Genomic DNA, 24,161 nt, shown 5'->3' with positions numbered 1-24,161 from the left:
CAATGGGTCGCAAGAAACAGCGTGCCGCCATCTTGGAAGCTGGCAACTGTGTGGGCACTGCCATCTTGGAAGCTGGCAGAACCTTTCCATAGGCTTCCAAGCGGCTTGCTGGCGGAGGGAGTGAGAGCGGAAGAGGTGGGGTGATCGCTCCCTCAAGGTGCCAGGAGCTGTAAGAGGGAAGGCTCCATGGTGGCTTGTGGGGGGGAAGCAGGCAGGGAGAGAGGAGGAGGCGGCGGCGGCGGCGGCGGCAGCTGCTGCTGCTGCCCCCCCAAAAGCGCCAGGAGCACTGCCTGAAAGGGAAGCTCCAGAGTGGCTTGTGGGCAGATGAGCAAGAGGACAGGAGAGGCAGAAGCTTTTCCAAAGTGCAGGGAGCCTTATCAGAGAAGAAGGCTCCGAAGCGGTTTGAGGAGGAAAGGTAGGGGGGAGGGAGAAGCAGGAGAGCTGCCACCGCTGCCCCAATGTGCCTGGAACTGCCTGGCTGGGAGCTCTGATGAGTTTGGGGTTTCCTTCACTCATTACTTCCCTCCCTGCTCTGTAACTGCTCTTACTTTGGGGGGGGGGGAGTAAGAATTTAGAAAGGGATGAGTTGGGCTACAATCCTATCCATGCTTTCCTGGGAGTAAGCCCCATTGACTATAAGGGGACTTACTTCTGAGTAGACATGCCTAGGACTGGGTTCAATGAGATACTGCCACTCTCAAAGGCTACAATCCTATCCACACTTTCCTGGGAGTAAGCCTCATTGACTATAAGGGGACTTACTTTGGAGTAGACAGGCCTAGGCTTGGGCTCTCAGGCTGGAATCCTATCCACACTTTCCTGGGAGTAAGCCCCATTGACTTTAAGGGGACTTATTTCTGAGTAGACATGCTTAAGATGTGGCTCTTGATACATTACAGCAGCCATTAGTGTGGGGCGCAAGCAGCCTTGAGCTAGGCAGCAGCAGGTTTGCTAGGCAATGTTCCTGCCAACAATTAAATAAGCACACAGATATTCATGAATATGCATTAAAATGCACCCCCCTTAAAAATAAAAGGAAGAAAATAAGAGGTAAGGTACTATTTCCTTGCCTCTGTCTTTTTTTCTTTCTAACATTCCTCACCACAAAATGGGAAAGCTCATGCAATGGGAATGAGAACTTGGATTAGGAGGAGGGGTTGGAGGTTCCCTCCAGCCCTTTCCATCCCAGTCCCCTCACCCTGCATTATATTTTCTTTCAGCAACACCTCTCCCTCACCTCGTGCTCCCTGCCTGTCATGTCAGAGACACTGTGGTCTCTGGAAGAGTTCCCTGCACACATGGATGTCCTTCATAGATTCTGAGCATATGCTTATGCAGCCACATAAGGGTACATGGGAGAACTGCTGTTATTCTCTGTGTGCACTTTTTTTAAAGACTTCTTCAAGTCTGAATTAAATTAACCATCCTGGTCCTCTTAGTTGGAATATTTTCTCTTGACACCTGCTAGTTCCTAGGTGAGAGCAGTGATGTCACTTCCTGCTTGATGGCATCACTTCTGGCACAGACATCACAATGATGTCACTTCCTGCTTGATGATGTCACTTACGGCCATGACATCACTTCCGGTGGGTCCCAGGCTAAAAAGCCGGAGAACCACTGGTCTGTTCTAACTCTCCCGACACTCAGTTTTAGTGGATGTCCCTGGTTCTGGTGTTGTGTGAGAGGGAAAAGAGCATCCCTCTATACACTCTATCGATCCCCTGCATAATTTTGTATGTCTCAATCATGTCTCCTCTCAGGTGCCTCTTTTCTAGACTGAAGAACCTCAAGTGCTGCAGCCTTTCCTCATAAGGGGGTTGCCCCAGCCCAGTAATCATTTTGGTAGCTCTCTTCTGCACCTTTTCTAGTTCCACTATATCTTTTTTAAGATGTGGGGACCAGAACTGAACACAATAGGTGCGTCCATACCGTCAATTTGTACAATATAATATTGTGCATTATATTAGCTGCTTTATTCTCAAGCCCCTATTTAATGATCCTACATGGAAGTCGCCTTCTTCACTGCTGCCGCACATGGGGTTGACATTTTCATCGAGCTGTCCACCAGCACCCAGTTTTTATTGGGTTCGTGTTGAGTTTACTCATTCTGATTGATCATTTTTATTTTCCCTTTAGGGGGAGCTTGGATTGCCTGGTCCACCTGGAGTTGATGGAGAGAAGGTACATATATTACTGTGTTTTAGTTATTTTGTTGTTTAAATTTTTTTGTCATTATGTTTCAAGTTATTGTAAATCATCTTGGGCACCTCTCTTTGGGAAGGGGAAAGTAGCATAGAAGTATTTTAAATAAATAAATTAAATTAATGCATGTTAATTTGTGTGGCTGAAATAGACAGGAACTGACATACAAGGGATTATAGTGTCTAATGCATGCAATCTTCAAAGCCAAATATGGGCACATGGAGAATTGTATAAATTTTTTTTTTTTTTGTTATTCTGTGGTCTTAATGTATTATTACCCATTACATTCAGGGCATTTGGAATACATATCTATCTGGTAGAAATATATACTACAACTTTGTATCTTTTAAACCTTGCTTATGTGAATCTTCTGATGTGACCTTCTCTTTCACTTTGCAAGGTTCAGCAATTATGGGCACTTCCCAAACCGAATGTTCTCGCAACCAGGACAAATTCACCAAGAATTAAATTATACAAATAAGATACAACAAATAAAGTCAAGTGGTTTTGGTTAGAAATCTAAAGATAAGACAAGAGAAGACATTCTAGAATGCCAAATGTTTGTTGGAGTCCTAAGATAAATATGTGCCTGAATATAAATAAAAACAGCAAACCCTACTGTATGAAGGCTCATGCCAAAATAAAGTTGTTCATCTTTCAGTTTCCACAAGACCTTGTTTTTGCTGTTACAGACTGCCATATATACCCCTGAATTGGTGAATCTTTTGTCTGCACCAGTTTACCTTGTCAACTTCCAGTATACCTTTTTAACTCTCCGAAATACCATGTTACTTTAAATGCATAGCTTGCTCTTGCATGTGTGTTTTTTCTTTTAAAATAACAGCCACAGGGAGATCATTTTGGATCAGTTCTATAGCATTCAAGAAGGAACCCTTTGCCCCCATGCTGTGGTCCCAATGAAAATCATCTCCGTACCCCAAGCTACTGTTGGTACTGGAGGGAAGCTGCTATTGATACCAATGGCAGCTTCTCTCCCAGATTAACTAGCAGCTTTAGGGCAGGAGAGCTTTTCATCAGAACCCTGGCAAAGTGAGAAAAGGTTAAACTCAATCTCATCATATACAGCAGCTCCTATCTAGACTGTACTTCTGTGACTACTGTTTCAATAGAAGCATAAGAGGCCAACCTACAGATTTAAAGTACAGGCATACCCCGGTATCCACTGATTTGGTATCTACGGTTTCATCTACAGATACTAGGGACACCTCTTAAAAAGATAGGGGAACATTAAAAAATATCTTTTTTTATCAAGATTTTTTAAACTTTCCCCTATCTTTTTAAAGGCATCCCCAGTATCCACGGTTTCAGGTATCCACAGGGGAGACTGGAACGGAACCCCTGCAGATTCCAGGGCACACCTGTAATGTGTGGCTTGGTCCTATAAAACAGGGTAGGAGTTTAGCATAGAAGGTGCTAAAGAGGAAGCTGACTCAAAAACTTGGTCATTGACAGCTTGGTCATGACAGCTTGGTCAGATGACAACATGGAATTTTCACCAGTGTTATGAGAAAAAAACAAAACAGTAGCAAGCTTCTGGATACCCTGCCTATTCTATGCACTAGTGTCATCTTTCTAGAAGGGAAAGAGTATCAAAGCAATCACAGATCATCTTATGGAACTCTTTTTCTTTTTCTTAACCTGCAGGGTCCCAAAGGATCAAAAGGAGATCAAGGAAGCCCCGGATTAATTGGACAAAAAGGGGAGATAGGAGAAGTTGGCATGACTGGTCCACCAGTATGTCTATTTTTGATAGCTTTCATTAAATTCTGATTTCCCCAGATGTGTGTTTCAGGTGTACACAAGCTGAAGTACAAACCTAAAAAATGGAGACTGTTTGGGGGAGGGGGATTAGCAGAAGATGGCACCATTAGATCTGTTGCAGCAGCTCTTAATTCCTAAGGAGAGTCACCCTATGGACACTCTCAGGCAGCCCAATCCTAAATGCCGCAGCACCACTGGATGCAGTGGCACCAAAAGGCCAACACTGCATCCAGTGGCCCTGCAGAGGCTGCCAGAGGTCTCCGCAGGGGAAAGGGACATTCGTCCCCTTCCCCTGAGTAAGCCCATAGGTCCCGCAGTGGATTTCCTCGAGTCTGTGCTGGCTATTTTGCTGGGGACTGGGGTGACTGGGGAAGCTTTGCATTGGGCTTTTCAGCATGACACGAAGGATAGGATTTAGTGGAAGAGGCCTCTGTCAGTCCCTCACCCTCCAGAGCCAATTTTTCCCCCTGCCCCAGAACATCTTTCCCGCACCCCGAAAGGGCTCATAGCCACCAGTGGTATCACTTACCAGGGTTGGAAACTTGACTCAGATGACTTGGGCTCCAGTGGCGAAAATGTGTGTTTTTTGCTGACTCGTAGACTCGTGAGTTGTGCGTGTGGAAGACTTGGAAAAACACTGGAGTCAGGGCCCGCCTGACTCAGCACTCGTCCCCATACATGCTGACTCAAATCTGGCTGTGTCTGGGTATACTTGCTTATTGTTTTCGCTGCATGAAAAATTCCATGGGCCATCATTCAGACTGGGCGAGCTGCAGGAGGTTCCAGACAGGAGGCAGGGAAGGGTTCATGTTTGCTTTTGCAGAGGGGGGGGAGGTGGGAGTGGGCTCTCTTTTCCTTTGATAATCATTGGATGAAGGATTGGCAATCTGGTATTTGGCTGAGGTAGGGCAGAAGGAGGAGCCAAGGGTGTTTTTGTATTACGATTGGCTGCAGAATCCCAGGGAGGGGGAGGAGGCAGGGAAGTGGGGCAGAGTCAGTTCATAGTGATCACACTTTCACCACATGGCTGCTGTGAAAAAATGACTCTTGAGTCATTTTTGAGAAGGTTACTCTTCTTATTTTTGAAGAACTTTGAACAAATGTGAGATTTACATGAGGATTGTATGCGCTCATCCCTCTGGTTCAGAGTTCTGAGGGATGGGAGGGGAAAACATGCTGTTTGTTAGAAATGTCTCTACTTTTTGTTTCTTTAAATGACAGGGTCCTAGAGGCTTGAAAGGAGACCAAGGAAGTCCTGGGTTGATGGGACAGAAAGGAGAGATAGGAGAAATGGGCTTGTCTGGTCCACCGGTACGTCTGCCTTTATTATATTTTTGTGATTAAGGTATTAGTTATGCCATGGCTGCTACTTATTACTTTCATGCTAGAAGACCTGGATTTTCACAAGTGTACCATATGTTTTAGACTTGGAGGAGTTTGACTCTGGCTCAGGGCCCAATCCTATCCAACTTTCCAGTGCTAATGCAGCCCTGAACAAACATTACCTTGAGGAGGGCTCCATGGCTGACCCCCCCCCCCCCCCACTGCAGGATGCAGTGCACACTCTGTTGGCACGGCTGCATCAGAGTTGGAAAGTTGGATAGGTTTGGGTCCTCAGTGTGCCAGAACTGAAACTAAGACCAGACAAAGGCAATTTGTCTTACTTGTTCTCAGACATGGACTTGGAAGTAAATAAATTGAATGAAGTGGGGTTGGGGCAACGGCACATAGATGAAGGTGCAGAGGGAGACAAAAGCATTTGCACAGATGGTAGTGAGTTGCCCCATCATCCAATGGCACTGACAGTCATCACAAGATATGTTGTGGCAGCATGACTGTGGACTAGCTGCTTTCTTTTGGTTAAGGAGGACTAATGCTAGAAGCAGCTCCCAGCTCTCACAACAATTGTCCGTGTCTCCCTAAAGAGGCCCGCATCTTATTTTGAAATCTGCCCTTGTAGTTATTGAAAATCACTGTGTAACGTTGTTAAAGAAGAAGCTGCTTTTTATACTTTGTAGAAATGCAAATGATATTGCTAGGGTGGGACCCACTTTCCAGTCAAGAAACTTGACACGGCTGTGGTGTATATGTGAATTATGGGACCCTGTGAACAAGGACAGTCGATTTAGTTCTTTCTAGGAGAGAGGGTGATGATTGGGTAGGAAGGAATCATATGATTGGCCATGCTAATGGTTTTTAGATTCATTCACATGAGAATTCATCACAGGGAAGTGACTCCAATGCTGTGGCTCCCAAAGTTTTTCGACTGGCAGCTCCCTTGACCTACTGGTAAATTGGCCATGGCTTCTCAGTAGGGCTACAATCCTATACATTGTATAGGGCAGCAAGTTTTTCAGGAGGGCTCTGCAGCTCCCCTGGCTTGTTTCCACAGTTCCCTGGGATGTCACGGCTCACAGTTTTGGAACCACTGCATTACAGCTACACATAGCTACACATGGCTTTCTGCAAGGGAAGGATCAGGTACATACCATGCAAGAACTAAAAGTGAACATAAGAACAGCCCCACTGGATCAGGCCATAGGCCCATCTAGTCCAGCTTCCTGTATCTCACAGCGGCCCACCAAATGCCCCAGGGAGCACACAGTGTAACAAGAGACCTCATCCTGGTGCCCTCCCTTGCATCTGGCATAGCCCATTTCTAAAATCAGGAGGTTGCGCATACACATCATGGCTTGTACCCCGTAATGGATTTTTCCTCCAGAAACTTGTCCAATCCCCTTTTAAAGTTGTCCAGGCCAGTCGCCATCACCACTTCCTGTGGCAAGGAGTTCCACAGACTAACCGCACAAGTGCTGCAAGTTGTCATATATAGGAAATTTGGTTATTTCTTACCCGAGCTCACTTAAAATGAGAAAAATAACTTACATTCCATAGTCCATATTTCTCTAGCTGGCATACAATAAGAGCCTATTGGAGCTCAGTCTCAAAAGAAAAATTCCCATTGAAATAAACCAAGGAGAAGGAAATCCATTTTTGCTGCTTTATCTCAGAACGCATCTACAGCTGACATTCTTTTCTATTATTTAGGGAGTTGATGGACCGAAAGGAGAAGCTGGTGCACCCTGTGAGCAAAATCTTGTAAGTTGTCAACAATTGAGTCATCCCCATGTCAAATATATAGTCACTGGCAAAAAGTAGAAGGGCCTGCAGAATGGGAAGCTATGTTTAGCTCTTTATATGAAACACAGTTTTTGTTTTTGAGTAAAAGCATTCAGTTACAGGGCACTTGAATTAATTCGTGTTGTGACATTGCCAACTGGATCCCACACACACCCTTGCATGAATAGAACTTCTTCCATTCATGGAAGTATTAGCTGCAGAAGATGCTTCCACGTGGTTTCTGATCATCTTTCCCTGCAGTCCCACCATGGCTGGAGTGGCTTTTCAATGCTCTGGGGACTGCAGTGGGAAAGAAGACCGCTTGCATGGGCACTATAAGCATAAGTGTGAATGCAACCTAGTTATCCACATCAACCACTATGTGTACAAAGGAATACTATGATTCCTAGTATATGTACAAAAGAAAGTACAGTACATGTAATAGGAAGATCATACATGGTGGTATTTGAGGTTTTGTGTTTTTCCTTCATAGAAGTGCCTTTGTGTACTAAAATCCAGCAGGGTGATGCAGTCTTCCTCTTGATTTAAATCACTTCCTAAGAAACTAAAGCAAACTAAAAAAGAGCAGCACCAAAAATGGCCCAAGAACATGAATAAGAAACATGTTCTTGGCCCAAGAACATGAATAAGAAGCAGACTGGTGTGATGGAGAATTTATTTATGAAAGTACACTGCCTGATGTATTCCAACAAATGTCTTCCTCGGGGGCTATTTCTTCCAAGTTCTAATTTGCACTGATATCTATTCTTCATCAAATGACTAGATTTTTTTTGTAACTTCTACCATAGGAACGTTATGTGTTTATTTGATTTATTGTGCTTGCTTATAATTGAAACGTAAAACTTCCTGCAATAATTTGTTGAGAACAAAATGTACCTCTTGTCAGCATAATATTACAAATCATTGTGCTGTGCCAGTGTTGCAGAGGTGACAGATTGTTTTAAACCTCAGACAAATGACTTTTAGGCCCTTGCTGCCAGATTCCAGCAGACAGCAGAACTTGCAGAAGTCCTGCTGAAATCTCTGGGACTTCAGGATCTCCATTGTACAACAAATGCTGGCCTGTGTTAATAAGGATCTGTTTAAGATTTTCTTAATCATATAGGAAAGTCGGTTTTTCAAGTTTACAGTAAGTCTTTCTTAAAAAAAATTAGACAAGTCTCACTGACATGTTGTGACCATACAGTGTATTGAACTTACATATTTTATCTCAGTTTTATCATGCATGGTTCTAACGAAGCAACTGAATGTGCTGGGCACAATATGTGCCCACGCATGGAGGATTTCAGTAGCACGCTGTGGACTCTCCCTCTCTTTTTCTACAAGTAGACATCGGAGGACATTAGAGGGCATGGGAGGTTGGGGCCCACCTGCAACATTCCATCTAGACCTTCCTTTTCACATAGTGAACAAGTATCAGAGCAAGATGGAAGGCTGGGTAGAAGCCGTGGGAGGCAACCCTGGATCTTTCATTTTTCCCTAACGGCCTGGGCACGCCTTCATAGACTGGACATCAGGGTGAACATCATGGCTCTTTGAGCCTATGGGAATTGCATCTTAGTAGACTGGAAAATGCTCACCAAGCTTTTCTCATTCTATTTTTTTTAATTTCCCCATCCTTTACATTTATCCCATCTTTTTCTGAAGTTCTTTTGTCTTTTATTATGTAGCTTCACAAAAGAATCTGTCCTATGTCATTTTACTGTGTACTGAAATTTGTATATGCAGATTACACCTGAACCAGGACCTCCTGGCTTACCAGGACTACCAGGCCCACCAGGCCCTATGGTAAGTTTTGCAAAAACTATTTTCATATCAGAGTAGGCTGGAATTATTACTGAATTGTGGTTCATGTGGTCCTGCCCGGAGGGATGCATTTAAATTGTAAGCCTTCTAGGATCAGCCCCCAAACTAAAAAAGATAACAGTGGCAAAAATTAATTAATGGGTTCAGTAAAATCAAATCATTTGTTCAATAAATGAAAGAATTTTACCTTGTTCTCATCTCTTGTTCTGCAGGACAATATCAAACGAACAGTATTCAAAGTGTTAGAAGGGCCATGCTGGATCAGACCAAAGGTCCATTCATCCAGCATTCTGCTTCCCAAAGTAACTAATCATACAGCTCTGAGAAGCCCTCAGGCAGGGCATGCTGGTAATAGTGTTCCCTCACTGTTGCTTACCAGCAACTGGTATTCGGTAGCATACTGTCTGAGCATGTACGTTTCATTTAGTTATCATGGCCAATAGCCATTGTTAGAGCCTATCTTTCATGGATTTGCTACAATATTACATCACCTAATAATATCATCACCACAACATGTGGCTAAAACCTGTACCATAGTTCCCATTTGGGTATGAAACTGAATTCTTGAGTTAGGTAAGATGTTTTAATATACCCTATTGCTAAAAGCAGAGTAACCCTATTACACACGTACATAATTGCTGTTGCTGGGTGGAGGGGGGTGTGAACCTTGTCCAGAACTGTTAAGCTACACATGCCTCAGTAAGCTTAGATCCCACTACACTCAGCAAGAGCTTTTCTGCTGACTTTAGTTTTTTGGCAGCAAGATTGATCCTTCTGAATATATTTAGGAGAGATCCACAGTCAAACATTTCCATTGATATAATTAGCCATTAGATCAGATTGTAAGTCTTGCAGCAGGTGGCAAACCCATATTAGAGTATTGGCTTGGCAAACGTGAGTGGAAGGTAAAAGCAGTGTGTATAATGCCAGTACCTATGGAAAGAAAGAATAATAAGGATTCATTTCTTAATATCGTGTGAACAATACAAAGTCTAAGGAAACAAATTTTAAGGCTTGCAATTTTTAATTTTGTTTGAATATGGCCTTGTTTGTACCAGTATATTTTGATTATCCCAAATCTGTAAGACTTTGAAAAATGAGGGAGAGTCAGCATGGCTTCTGTAAGGGTAAGTCTTGCCTCACGAACCTTATAGAATTATTTGAAAAGGTCAACGGGCATGTGGATGCGGGAGAACCCGTGGACGTTATATATCTGGACTTTCAGAAGGCGTTTGACACGGTCCCTCACCAAAGGCTACTGAAAAAACTCCACAGTCAGGGAATTAGAGGACAGGTCCTCTCGTGAATTGAGAACTGGTTGGAGGCCAGGAAGCAGAGAGTGGGTGTCAATGGGCAATTTTCATAATGGAGAGAGGTGAAAAGTGGTGTGCCCCAAGGATCTGTCCTGGGACCGGTGCTTTTCAACCTCTTCATAAATGACCTGGAGACAGGGTTGAGCAGTGAAGTGGCTAAGTTTGCAGACGACACCAAACTTTTCCGAGTGGTGAAGACCAGAAGTGATTGTGAGGAGCTCCAGAAGGATCTCTCCAGACTGGCAGGATGGGCAGCAAAATGGCAGATGCGCTTCAATCTCAGTAAGTGTAAAGTCATGCACATTGGGGCAAAAAATCAAAACTTTAGATATAGGCTGATGGGTTCTGAGCTGTCTGTGACAGATCAGGAGAGAGATCTTGGGGTGGTGGTGGACAGGTCGATGAAAGTGTCGACCCAATGTGCGGCGGCAGTGAAGAAGGCCAATTCTATGCTTGGGATCATTAGGAAGGGTATTGAGAACAAAACGGCTAGTATTATAATGCCGTTGTACAAATCGATGGTAAGGCCACACCTGAAGTATTGTGTCCAGTTCTGGTCGCCACATCTCAAAAAAGACATAGTGGAAATGGAAAAGGTGCAAAAGAGAGCGACTAAGATGATTACGGGGCTGGGGCACCTTCCTTATGAGGAAAGGCTACGGCGTTTGGGCCTCTTCAGTCTAGAAAAGAGACGCTTGAGGGGGGACATGATTGAGACATACAAAATTATGCAGGGAATGGACAGAGTGGATAGGGAGATGCTCTTTACACTCTCACATAATACCAGAACCAGGGGACATCCACTAAAATTGAGTGTTGGCCGGGTTAGGACAGACAGAAGAAAATATTTCTTTACTCAGCGTGTGGTCGGTCTGTGGAACTCCTTGCCACAGGATGTGGTGCTGGCGTCTAGCCTAGACGCCTTTAAAAAGGGATTGGACAAGTTTCTGGAGGAAAAATCCATTATGGGGTACAAGCCATGATGTGTATGCGGAACCTCCTGATTTTAGAAATGGGCTATGTCAGAATGCCAGATGCAGGGGAGGGCACCAGGATGAGGTCTCTTGTTATCTGGTGTGCTCCCTGGGGCATTTGGTGGGCCGCTGTGAGATACAGGAAGCTGGACTAGATGGGCCTATGGCCTGATTCAGCGGGGCTGTTCTTATGTTCTTATGTTCTTATGTGTGTTTATTGGCTGAGGGCAGAGCAGGGCAGAGCAAAGTATCTTTTGGCAATCTTAGAATTTCTTGCGTCTTCGCTGTACAGTTTTGTGTGTGATAATCTGTGCTGTTAGCGAGAAGGAAACAAATTCTACCTTAAGAAGTAATGGTTTGAGGAGATGGTTTGAATATGAAAGTTTGAGAATAACATTTTAAAAGTTCTTATGCATTACTTAAAAATCCCCTTTTATAAATGAACCATTGTCTATCTTTAGGGCCCTCAAGGTATCCAAGGAGTTAAGGTGAGCTCTGCCAACTAACTTTCTAAATGTTCTACTAATCATGCATGTAGATGGTGCCTCATAGTTATATGTACAGTATATGTACTGTATATATAGAGGCCAGGGGAGACCCACTTGAACTCATTTATTTATTTTATTTACTGCATTTATACCCTGCTTTATTTCCCCAAAGGACATTCATGCCTATAGATTTTCAGAAAAAAGAATAAATCTTCTTTACAAACCTGTACTTATCATGTTTCATGTTCTGATGTTAAAATACGTGTGTTTAATCATCTCAATTATCCGGCTTAATTATATTTGATATAATTTTCTATTGTAATTGTTTAAGTGGTCTCCCCAGGCAACATTTTTTCTCTCCATATGTCTGTACTGTTCACATGTAAAGCGAGGTTGGATGGGTAGGGTCTTTTTACAAGAAAAGGTGAAGATCTGTGAGCTTTTTCCACCTTATCTCCCAGCGCTTCATGCAGTTTTCTTCCCACTTGGCTCCAATTCCAATAATGAGTTGGACTGAGAAGAAAAATGCTTCTAGTGACAGAGTTCTATAAGATAAGCCATGGGAATTGGGTGGTTCATCCATCCTCACCCACACATGCCCAGATTACTGTAAACATTAGAGTTACCCACTCCACTATAGACATGAACAAGCAAACACGTGAGAAAACAAACATGGATGCTGCTCTTCAAATGTAGTTTGATCCCAAGATTTCCCATTCCTTCTGTTGGAATGGAATCTTGCCTTGCTCACTGCCCCCTTTCTCTTCTAAACAGAAAAGCTGGATCATTAAAATAAATGCAGTTGGTGAAGAAGGAGAGGATAGGTCTATACATCAACAAATATTTTTTAATGAAAAACAAGATGCATTACCCTGCACATGCCCAATCTCGTCTGATCTTGGAAGCTAAGCAGGGTCAGGCCTGGTTAGTACTTGGATGGGAGACCGCTTGGGAATACTGGGTGCTGTAGGCTTATACCATAATCTTTTGAGACTGAAGGTTGCCAACCAGTGTTACTTAGCACGAGTGGCTGTTAAGATTCTTTCTTTGCCTTTTATTGTTCTTAGGCTGTATGCTGAACTGTACAATGCTAGAACAAGGTTTCTAAAAAGTCAACAGAAACTTTCAGTCCAGCTGGCCTAAGCTATTACATGAATTTGTCCAATGAATATTGCACAAGTACTTGTGTAAATGGCAGTAGTTGTGTCCAGCAATGATCTGTCTATGTTTCCATTTTTCTCTACATTAAAAAATGTTTCACAAGAAGATGTAATGGTGCACAAGCACTCAAAGTTTTTCATTAGAGGTTTGGTTTCTATGGTAATTGCTTCAAACTGTTTTTCAAATGCATCCCAATAGGGTCCTCATGGAATTCAAGGACATAAGGTGAGTCACTAAGGGTACAATCCTAACCCTCACTTGGGCCAACACAAGTCCCTTGAGCCAGCACAGGAGTGTCTCAAAAGTGCCGTAAAGCACTTTTGCTCCACTCTTCTGGGAAATAGGCCAGCACACGGATGTGCACCGGCTTCCCCATGCCACCATGGGCCCCAGGGAGAGGGTGAGTTGTGTCGGCAGAGCTCAGAGACCGCAGGGGTCTGGGGGTGTGTGGGGAGGGTGGGAGGGAGGCGTTTCAGGGTGGGGGAGGGAGGGTAGCAAGTGGGGCCATGGGCGGGGAGCGGGAGGCGAGTCCAGGACCCAGCAGTTATGCTGGATCCTGATCCCATTTCCAGGTGGCCCAGTGCAGTCCCAGACTGCTCAGATTTGTGCCACCTCATCAGGTGGCACAGATCCGAATAGACCTATTGGGGCTACTGCAGTGTGACATGGGATAAGGGGAAATGTTTTCCCTTGGCCGGGGCTGTGCCACTTTTGGCCCTAAACTTGCGCTGGATGCAGCACTGACCTACCCGCTGACCTGCCTGCTCCAGCGCAAGTTAGGATTAGGCTGCCCAATTGCAAATGTGATTTCGAGAATATAATGAGTGACGTGGACTATGAACTGCAGTGGTTACTCACTCAGGACAAACATTAACTTAGACTAGAATTTTGGCTTCTTAGTGACTAAGGAACATTAAATCACATAAATACTAAAGGTTTCCTTCAGGTAGAGGTATGATGTTGAGCCTTAATTATAAAATCATAGGACGGAGTCACACAATTTTTTTTTTCCCCCCTTTCTGAGATGACTTTTTGTAGTAATTTCACAGGTGAGACCCTTACTCAAAGAACCCAGCTCCATCATACCCTATCTAACATTGGTAAAATTCCTTCCAGTTTCAAAACATTAATATTTCAAATTCTAAGCAAGAATTCACATACAGGTGGGCCTGTTTTATCTGTGGATTTGATTCATTGCGGGTTCTTAACTGCAGTGGAAGACCCCACCTAATCTCCCAGACATGAACAGAAGTGACTACTGGTTGTATCCAGGAGGCTCTCCAGGCCTCAGAACACCTCCTGAAGGTGTTGGAAAGGCACTTCCAATTTTTCTGCGCCTCAGAAAGCCACCCAGATGCAACCAGACCTCAGAAAGCCCCCTGGAGACATCAGACAGGCACTTCCAATTTTTCCAAAAACTGAAAGTGCCTTTTCAATGCCTCTAGTTGCCTCAGAACATCTCCGGACACAACTGGAAGGTGCTTCCAGTCATGTCCAGAGATCATGTTATATGTGAGTTTCGGCATCTGTGAGGGAAAGAGCACTTTACATTTAATTTACTTGGGTCTGTGTGTACAGGTCCAACCTTGTTATATATGGATTTTTTATACACGGATTTGACTCAACACGAATTACTGCTGCAAGTGAGAAGGAATGTGCTGATCCCTGGAGAAGGGGGAAAATGCACCCCTTTAAAATCACAGTTTAAAAAACTGTTTTTCTTACTCTTGTAGAGAGACAGTCATGCAAGCAATCATTCCATTCTTCAACTGAGCCCAGCAAAGGCAGCAGGTCCTTTGCATTTCTAATTGCTGGCTGCCTCTGACAGTCAGAAAAGCTGTTTTTAAACCACAATTGTAAAGGGACGCACTTTTTAATTTTTTTATGCTGCTTTTATTTAACACATTTTATGGTATCAGCAGGGAGTTCCAGAATCAAACTTCTGTGGATGTTGGCATGACCTTATTAGGAGCAATGGAGGGGCAAAAAACCTAGAAGTGGGTCTTTAAATCTCTTTTTCCACTGTTTTTTTTATCAACAGATTTTTTTTTTATCCACTAGGGTTTATGGAACAGAACCCCAGCAGATAATGAGGGACAACCTGTATAAATAAAAATAAATAAAATCTTGTTCCTCTTATAACAGATACCAAGAGTGGTACAGTGCAATCTTGCCAAGTGTACCAGCAATAATTCATATAATCCACTTTGGATGACCACTCTGTTGATCGAAAGAGTTATTTTTCCTACAGGCTTCCTGACCATTTTTTATACCCTTTCCCCAGAGATCCGCACATTTTGGCTTATTGTAGATACTCAAGTATAAGTCGACAAATGTGTTTATTTCTTTAGGGCTATTTTTGTTAAGTTTACTTTTAATAGGCCTGATCAATTAACTGACTACAAAGCTGGTGATTAAAACTTCTGTGATTGTTGTAAGCCTAATAAATATCTTTGTTTTCATGTAGGGCGCAGATGGTGCAAAAGGTGCAAAAGGTGACAGTGGTCATAAAGGCGAAAGAGGGACACAAGTGAGTAGTAAAACAAATCTTTGTCCATATATAGGCTGAGTTTTGTTATTTGCAAGGGTTCAATTCCCAGAACTCACGTCGATGGCAAAAATTGCATTAAAGCAAATCAATTTAAAAACCAATGTCAGTAATTTAAAAACAGCCTTGCTGAGCTTTGTAATGCATCAAGCGGACAATCAGTCTCTCTCCAGGCGCTTCAACAGGCTTCATTCTCGAGGCAGCAATTCCACCCTTCACCAAGAGCCGCAGCATGGGGGAAAGAATGGAGGAGGTGATAATCACTGCAATTTAGCATTATTTTACATGCACAAGGGTCGCTTGGGAGGGGTCGCTTGTCTCGGAGTAAAGCTGTTCTGTGTGCCTGGAGAAAGAATGATTGATGGATTGTCCGCCAGCTGCCCTCTCTCGCATTACCAAGGCTATTTTTAAAGGACTTTTTTCCTTTAATTTAAAGGGTCCTTCTCACTATGTTGAGATAAAACCACAGGTAAAAAAATCCTTGGATAATTAGGTTGTACCTTGAATCCTACCTATTCTCTCAGGTCATCAGAGAGGTCCTTCTGACTCTGCTGCCACCAGTAGAGGTGAGGGGGGTGGCGGCTAGGAATAAGGCCTTCTCAGTGGTAGTGCCCCATTTATGAAATTCCCTTCTCCTGAAATTGAGATCAGCTCCTTCTCTGAATACCTTTCAGGCCTTCTTATTTATGAAGGCTTTTAACCTACACTGACAGCTGTGCTTTTTTGATGACTTATATTTTAAATGTGGTTTTTGTTTTTAATATATATTGTTTTATTTTGCATTGATATTGTTAGCTACTTTGGTGTAGCTATTTTGCATTGATATTGTTAGCTACTTTGGTGTATTGTTTGTCTCCTTTGGTGTGAGAGAAAGGCGGGTGATATAGATATAGATCAGGGTTCTCCAAACTTTTTGGCCAGAGGGCCGCATCAAATATCTGGCGCAGTGTTGAGGGCCAGAAAAAAATTTAAATATGAAATTTAAATCAAAAAAATTAGAGATGGAACGTAGATGAGTGAATAATTGAATGAATGGGCTCATTCATTCAGCCTTTCTGGCCCTTAGAATACACTCCTAAAGCAACCAGAGCACAGCTCTGTTCGTGTTCAGTTGAGTGGACCAGAGGCTTTCAGGGGACAAGAGGCTGGCCGTGGGTCGGATAGAGGCTCACTGCAGGCCACATCTGGCCCCTGGGCCATTTTTTGGAGACCCCGGATATAGATGAAAATCTGCCACATCCAGGGCCCTTGGGTTTCCTCAGAATAGAAACCCAAACAGCAGCAGTGCAAATGTTTCTCATGTCTTGCCTTTCTTTCTAGGGTCCCGCTGGTGCACATGGACTTATTGGCTTACCAGGCACCAAAGGGGAGAAGGTAAGAGTTAAATAAAAGACAGGCAATAATCACATTAAGGATTTAGGGCACAATCCTAGCCAGGTCTACTCAGAAGTAAGTCCTATTGTGTTCAACGGGTCTTACTCCCAGGAAAGTGAGGTTAGAATTGCAGCCTTACAGCCCAGGCTCAGCGGCACCGAGAACAGCTGCCACCAGATCCTGCGCGCCTTGGGAGAAGGGGACTTTTGTTCCCTTCCCCCAGGAAGGTAAGCAACCCTGAAGAGGGGCTACTCACAGTAAAGGCACTCATGTAGGGTGTCAAGCCCTCTATGAGTGCCTTGGATACTGCAGAGTGGAGCTGAGCAGACCCACCTTCCTCCCTCCCCATGGCACGCCTCAAGCCCGCCCCCCTCCCCGTGTCACGCCTCCCCCCTGCCCTCTCTTTGCCCTCCATCGACCTCCCCCCTCCCCAGAATGCCTCCTCCTTTCCCCCACCCCTGCTTGCCAAGCCACGGAGTCTGGGTGACCGCCCCGCGCTACCTCAGCACAGGCTGGCTGACAGTGCTCAGTGACACAAAGCCGTGCCGCCGAACACAGGATTGGGCTCTTAGTGTGTTTGTGCACCATAACCGCAATATAAAATAGACCATAGAATCTTTTTTTTAAGTAGTTCAAATTTGATTGACCAAGGACCAAAAAGAAAATGCAAAATGCCGTACATAAAATAAGAGAAACTTTTTATTTCAAACTATTTCAGGAACAGGAGTTAGTTCAACCCGTAAGTTTTCACTGCGATCATCATAATGGCAATTATTCAAGAGTAGTACATTTTAATGAGCTATTGAACATTTTCGTTGCAGAAAAGTAATCTTTAAGCAGCCTAGACTATTTTTGAAGGTTCTTACAATGAGAGAGAATCAGGTCAAAATACAGTAGTTGCTGACCCCTAGGTGGACATTTAACTTGCTCGAGGAGAACTTTTAAAAACCTCATTTTCATTTATGTGTCAGCCCAATCCTGAGCTGCCAGGGGTGAGAGGCTGCACCGATGCTGAAAATGGCTGCTGCCGTATCCTGTGCACATCGGGCAGTCACTGCCGGATCCTCGGGAGAAGGGGACTTTCGTCTCCTGTCCTCGGGTAAAGAGAGTAGCCCAACAATGGGACTACTTGATTCACCACCAACAAAAAGGTTGGCAGTGAATCAAGTGCCTCCGTGTTGAGCAGTTAGCCTGATGTGGAGGCTTTGGATCCTGCCTCCCTCCCTCCCCACTCCCTCCCCCTGCCTTTTCCCCACCTCCTTCCTCCCCAGCACGCCTCTTCCCTGCCTCCCCCCACACCCCCGCTTACCTCTCTGTTGCTCAGCGGTCCATGTGACTGCCAAGCAGCAGAGGTCAGGTGCCCGCTTGGCAGTAGTCTGGCACCAGCCAGAGCTGAGCTACCACTGGCACTCGTCCAGCAGTAGGGTCCACAAATGTGCCTTACAGCACATTTGCCACAGTGCGTGCCGGTGTGGATCCTGCGCGCCGAGCCCAGGATTGGGTTCTGTGTTTCCCTTTCACTTCCTTGTCAGTTTGCAGAGCAGCAGCCATTCTGATGCAGCCTTCTCATGACAAAACGTTTCTGTGTGATTCCCCTTCAGCTTGTCTAACAGTGTATCCTGCATGTTTACTCAGCTGTAAATTGCACCAATGGTGATCCTGGACCTGGTGCCACTCCAGACCACAAGTGCAAGCTGCCCTCCCCCCCCCCACCAGCCAGACTGTCACCCCTGCACCAGTCCTGCCACCTGCCTCCCTTCCAGAGGCCCATAGAGGCTGCACGCAGCCTCCCCGACCCTCCAAAGGCCTTGTAAAGCACTCGGAGGGTCAAAAAACATCACTTCCTGCTTCACAGAGGAAACTGGAATTTACGGTTTGATGCCCTTAGAAGGCCTTCTGAGGACCAGGGAGGCTTCCCCACCCTCAGAATGCTTTTAAGGGCATAAAAATATCATTTACGGTTTCTGCCAGGAAGCTGAATTTTTTTGGCCCTCCCAGGACATGCGGCTTCCCCAGCACTCAGAACACCTCTGTGGGAAAGGTCTATCTAATGAAATTCTACAGATATTTCTCAACAATAAAAAATATTAGCTTATGGAAGATGCAAAACATACAATAAATGTCTAAATTTAATATACAATGGTTGCAGTCCAACCAAAGTTAAGCACCAATATCCATTTATTTCAGTGGATGAAAGCTACATATGCAATTAACTGTCCAGCATTTCACCAAATGTTACAAGCTGATATAAATGAAACTCACTTAATATTTCTCTCTTTCAGGGAAAGCCTGGGGAACCAGGATTAGATGTAAGTAACAAATCCACTACTTTTATTGTGTCATCAGAATGTGAGTAAATGATGCTAAAAGTCATACAAAAGTGGTTGTTTAGACTTGGTAAATGGTTGTTTTGCAAAGTCAGGGGAAGGTCCCAGATCAGTGGGAGAGCGTATGCTTTTTGCATGTCTGAAGTCTCAGATTAAATCCCCAACATCTCCTGTTAAAGGATCTGACTTTGCAGGATTAGGAAAGACCTCTACCTGAGATCCCTTAGAGTTGCATCATCCCTGAGATGGCCCAGTATGGTCTGTTTGCATATACAGAAGTTCCTTAAATGCTTATTCTACCAGTTAGCAATTGTTAGTCCTTGACAGATAGGCCTTTAGCAAACTCTTTGTGTGTCTATTATATTGACCCTCAGAACAACCCTGAAGGGCAGGTCACTGTCATTCCTATTTTACAAAAGTGAAACTGAGGCTGGAAGATGGTGAGGTGCTCAAGACAGGTCCTCCAGAGTCTAGACTAGCCATTTTCAACCACTGTGCTGTGGCACACTGGTGTGCCGCGAGTGGTCCACAGGTGTGCCACAGGAATTTGAGGGAAGGTCATTTATTAATAGGGCCAACAGGGATGTGAGGCCCCCACTGGCAGCATGGTGTGCCTTGGCAATTATCAAAAACCTGATGGTGTGCCTTGACCATTTTAGTGCCTTGTCATTGTGCCGGGAGATGAAAAAGGTTGAAAATTGCTGGTCTAGACCAGGGGTGCCCAAACCCTGGCCCTGGGGCCACTTGCAGCCCTTGAGCCCTCCTAATCCAGTCCTCAGGGAGACCCCAGTCTCCAACGAGCCTCTGGCCCTCTGGAGACTTGCTGGAGCCCACGCTGGCCTAACACAGTCAGGAGGTCTGGTCTAGAGGATAGAGCCTCCGTTTGCCTGAAGATAACAGCTGAAGGTCGCCAGTTCGAGGCCACCGGCACCGTGAACGGCAAGACCTTGAAGCAGCTGACAAGCCAAGCTGAGTTTTTTGTCTGCTCTTTGGCCACCCTTCTAGTGAGATATGAAGGATTGTCAGCTTGCGTGGGAGGAAACTGGAGGCCAGAATGTGATACCAGATCTTAAAAGAATCCATCTGAAATGTAGTTCTTGAAAGACAGAACTTTCTTCAATTGTAAAAATCCCTATAGGGACTTAGTATAGCCTGCCTGTGTAAACTGCCTTGAAATAAAGCCTGAGGAGAAATCTGACAACCATGAAAGGCGGTATATAAATACCTGTATTATTATTATTAACACAACTGCTGTCAGCGTGACGGCCAACTGTTCGACCTTTCGTGTGAGCTGTGAGACGAGGGCCCTCTGCTCTACTTACTGTTTCACATCTATGAAGCGGCAGCGGCAGCAACAGAAAGGCTGGCCTTGCTTTGTGCAAGGCCTTTTATAGGCCTTGAGCTATTGCAAGATCTTCATTCATTCATATAAGTTCCATCTCTAATATATTAACCCCTGCTAATTGGGTAAGAGGCACTTTTTCAAGTGGGTGCTCCTTTTTTTAGCAGGGGGAGAGTAACTGGCCCACCTCACCCCAGCACTGTCTTCTCTAGTGGCTGTCTGCTGGTGTTCTTTTGGCATCTTTTTAGATTGTGAGCCCCTTTGGGACAGGGAGCCATTTAGTTATTTGATTTTTCTCTGTAAACCGCTTTGTGAACTTTTAGTTGAAAAGCGGTATATATATACTGTTAATTAATTAATAATATTCTTTTCTGTAAATGTATTCAAATTTGAAATGTAAATTAATCCTTTTTTTTCCTGGCCCCCGACATAGTGTCAGAAAGATGATGTGGCCCTCCTACCAAAAAGTTTGGACACCCCTGGTCTAGACCAACTTCTTTATCCACTCAGTTACTATATTGCAATCTTCAGTTCTGATTTTGGATGAATTCTATAGTAGAATTGACTGATAAATGCTTTAAGAAAACTAAACTTATTAAAAGGGCCCTCGTCACATAAACATAAAAGGAGAGAGTTTTTTTTTTCCATGTCACTGTGTATTTTCCAAAAATCTTGCTGCACCACCAAGAGGCTTGTTGAAAAATTTCAACTTATTCTTCAAGAGTGATACTGTGATAATTTAACAAAGCTTCAGTCCAAAGTTCATAAAATGCCATGTGCTTTTGCCGGAGAATATTTCATTATTCCGTTTCATAATGGTTGCTTATTTTTAAAAACAGGTTTTATTTTTCCTTTCCTAATTATCAAAACTATTTGGAACTAAACATGCACATCTTTTCCCCATATTTTACATTCCTTTTCTAGGGCTTCCCAGGCCTAAGAGGAGAAAAGGGGGAGAAAAGTGAAAGAGGAGAGAAGGTCAGTACAGAATACAGTGAAAGAGCAAGAGAGATTTAAAGCTCTTGAAATTTATAGTGCTTGTGAATCACCTTGGAAGTTACTTGTTTAGAAGGAGATGCAATCCTTCCTCATTCTAGTCACTCTAAACCCAACGCGTAAGCTCTTTGTCAACAGGAATAATGTAGGTTTCACTGAGGTAGTTGATTGGATCAACTCCCAATTGAAGTATGCATTGCTTTGTATCAATGCAGTGCTTCTCTATGAAGGGTTTTCAATAATATCACTGCTTTGATAACAGGTTCATGAAAATGAAATTCTCTAACACAATGAAACAGTCACAGCTGAAGTTTGGGACTTAACAAGTGCTATTTATCTCACTCAAATATTTCAGAGCAAGAGTCTCACTTTTTTGTTGTTCCCCACAGGGTGAAAGAGGACTCCCAGGCAGAAAAGGAGCAAAGGGGCAAAAAGGAGAACCAGGGCCCCCAGGACTGGATCAGCCATGTCCAGTGGTATGGTGTTTTGATATTGAAGGGGAATATAAATTATCTTTAAAATATTTCAGCAGCTTGTCACAACTACAATAAAAATACCAAAAGATTTCTGGAGGCAGGCTCTTTTGCACTGGATCATAACACTGCCTAACAAAAAATAAATGTTTTTTGTTCTGGTGCTTCAGTAGTTAGACCTGTTCTTGGATATATTTGCTGACTCAAAAAAGATATCGGGTTTGCCCTATCAGCTCTAGCATACTATGTTATGGCATACCCACCTTAGGGCCCAATCCTATCCATTTTTCCAGTGCCGTTGCAGCCATGCCAATGGGGCATTGCACTGCATCCTGTGGTAGGGAGGCAGTCACTGAGGCCTCCTCAAGGTATGGGAACATTTGTTGCCTTATCTTGGGGCTGCATTGCGGTTGCACCAGTGCTAGAATGTTGGATAGGATTGGGCCCTTAGATGCTGATGTGCAGATGACCGGTTGAATCAGCATATGAGATAACTACGTCATATATCCAAAACTAGAGCTGATAGGGGAAAACCGATGCCATTTTTTGAATCGTCATCCCCAAATATATCCGAGAATAGGTCTTGGGCTGTGTAATAGAATGAACATAGTTCCATTTTACTTTTAGGACATGAAAATGCACCTTTGATGCTCTGTTCCCTTCATGGTTGTGGGTAGACACAAATTGAGCAGAGCTTAGAGAAGCAATAAAAATGAACATCACCACCAACTGAATGTAAGAACAGAAAAATGGACTAGTAAAGTTGTTCCAGGGCAAGGCTTTAGGGCAGTGGTTCTCACATTTTTAGCACTGGGACCCACTTTTTAAAAATGGGACTCTGCCAGGACCCACAAGAAGTGAAGTCATGACTGGAAGTGACATCATCAAGCAGGAAAATTTTTCACAATCCTAGGCTGCAATCCTGCCCTCACTTAGCCAGGAGTAAGTCCCACTGACTATCATTGTTAAAAGCATGTACATAGTATCCTGTTCAAAGTACAGATCTGTAACATGTCCCCAAATGCAGTCGCATACCATGGTAGCATCAAGTCTAATATATTTAAAATAAGATATTGAAATGAATGGGGACCCACCTGAAATTGGCTTGCGACCCACCTAGTGGGTCACGACCCACAGTTTGAGAAACACTGCTTTAGGGGGTCACCTGATGGAGCCACTTTCTAAAGCTAAGCTGGTCTAGGTCTGGTCAATGCCTGACCAGGAGAGCACCTGAAATTCCTTTGTATTCTGCCTTGATTTCTATCATTATATAAATGTAATGATTTTTTAAAAGCAAACCAGAACAAAAAACAAGTAGAAGATAGGCCCAGATAAATATAGTTGTTTCTTCAAGTCAGTATTGATTTATGTGTGCTCTTGAATACTGTTTTCACTTGGAAAGAAAACTAGATAATAACCATTGCTCAGATTATGGGAGAAGAGGACCCCACTCTCAGGTCACCCTACTTTAGCTCACCTGTAATTCCAGTACTAGTAATAATGATAGAAAGGAACATATTATGTAATGATCAAGAACAATTTGACAATGATTACTCAGGATTAAGGGGAAATGATTTCAGCCCTATGCCACTTCTTTCTTGAGCAAGGTGTGTTAGGCAAGTGGCTCCATACACCTATGCAGTGTGTTCATTATTTTATATATGATAAATGCTAGGCATGGCAAATACAGAATGTGGGACCATGAATTGTGGAATATAATAAGGAAGCCAGTATTTTTATTTTTGGAAAATCTTATAGCTGATATGATTGTAACTGCATCAAGCTAATGAAAGCCTGCAACATCTGTACTTTGCTGCTACTGCACAGGTGTGGATTTTGTGAACCAAAATTGTCACCTTTGTATTATGTGGAGGTTAACGGCTGTTGAGTTACATATTATTCCCAATGTGAGAAAATGATCATTGCCAAATGATAGCTCAGTTTGGTAACACGACACTGTAGTCCTTCATAGTAAATATAAAGGATTTGTATTCTGAGGGCACAATCCTGCCCTTCACTTGGGCCGATGCAAGTCCCTTGTGCCGGCCCAGGAGTGTTTGTGCCTCCTCAGAAGTCTGCTAGGCCAGCATGCAGAGGTGCGCCAGCCTGCAGATGGAGGCACCAAGCCATGCATTGGCCCAGCTGGGCCAACACAAGGCTCTGAGGTAGGTGGGAGGGGGGCGTTCCTGGGCAGTGTGAGGGCAGGCAGTGAGCGGCCCCAAGGGCGGGCAGGC

The 24,161-nt window shown here is 43.9% G+C and overlaps 1 protein-coding gene across 1 annotated transcript in view; it reads left to right on the top strand.

Annotated features, from left to right (window-relative positions):
- The window catches only part of LOC136638899 (collagen alpha-1(III) chain-like), a 133,999-nt gene that overhangs the window by 95,398 nt on the left and 14,440 nt on the right, over positions 1 to 24,161 (top strand). Inside the window, exons 28-39 of the mRNA XM_066612927.1 lie at positions 2,137 to 2,181; positions 3,868 to 3,957; positions 5,206 to 5,295; positions 7,033 to 7,083; positions 8,854 to 8,913; positions 11,680 to 11,706; positions 13,066 to 13,092; positions 15,335 to 15,397; positions 16,736 to 16,789; positions 19,072 to 19,098; positions 21,383 to 21,436; positions 21,844 to 21,930. Of these exons, the coding sequence (XP_066469024.1) occupies positions 2,137 to 2,181; positions 3,868 to 3,957; positions 5,206 to 5,295; positions 7,033 to 7,083; positions 8,854 to 8,913; positions 11,680 to 11,706; positions 13,066 to 13,092; positions 15,335 to 15,397; positions 16,736 to 16,789; positions 19,072 to 19,098; positions 21,383 to 21,436; positions 21,844 to 21,930 (675 nt within the window). The remainder of the gene's footprint in view (positions 1 to 2,136; positions 2,182 to 3,867; positions 3,958 to 5,205; positions 5,296 to 7,032; positions 7,084 to 8,853; positions 8,914 to 11,679; positions 11,707 to 13,065; positions 13,093 to 15,334; positions 15,398 to 16,735; positions 16,790 to 19,071; positions 19,099 to 21,382; positions 21,437 to 21,843; positions 21,931 to 24,161) is intronic.

This window comes from Tiliqua scincoides, chromosome 2 (genome assembly GCF_035046505.1).
Source record: "Tiliqua scincoides isolate rTilSci1 chromosome 2, rTilSci1.hap2, whole genome shotgun sequence".
In the NCBI taxonomy this organism is placed as follows: Eukaryota; Metazoa; Chordata; class Lepidosauria; order Squamata; family Scincidae; genus Tiliqua; species Tiliqua scincoides.
The sequence above is the reverse complement of the archived record's forward strand: the minus strand, read 5'-3'. Positions and strand labels throughout refer to the sequence as shown.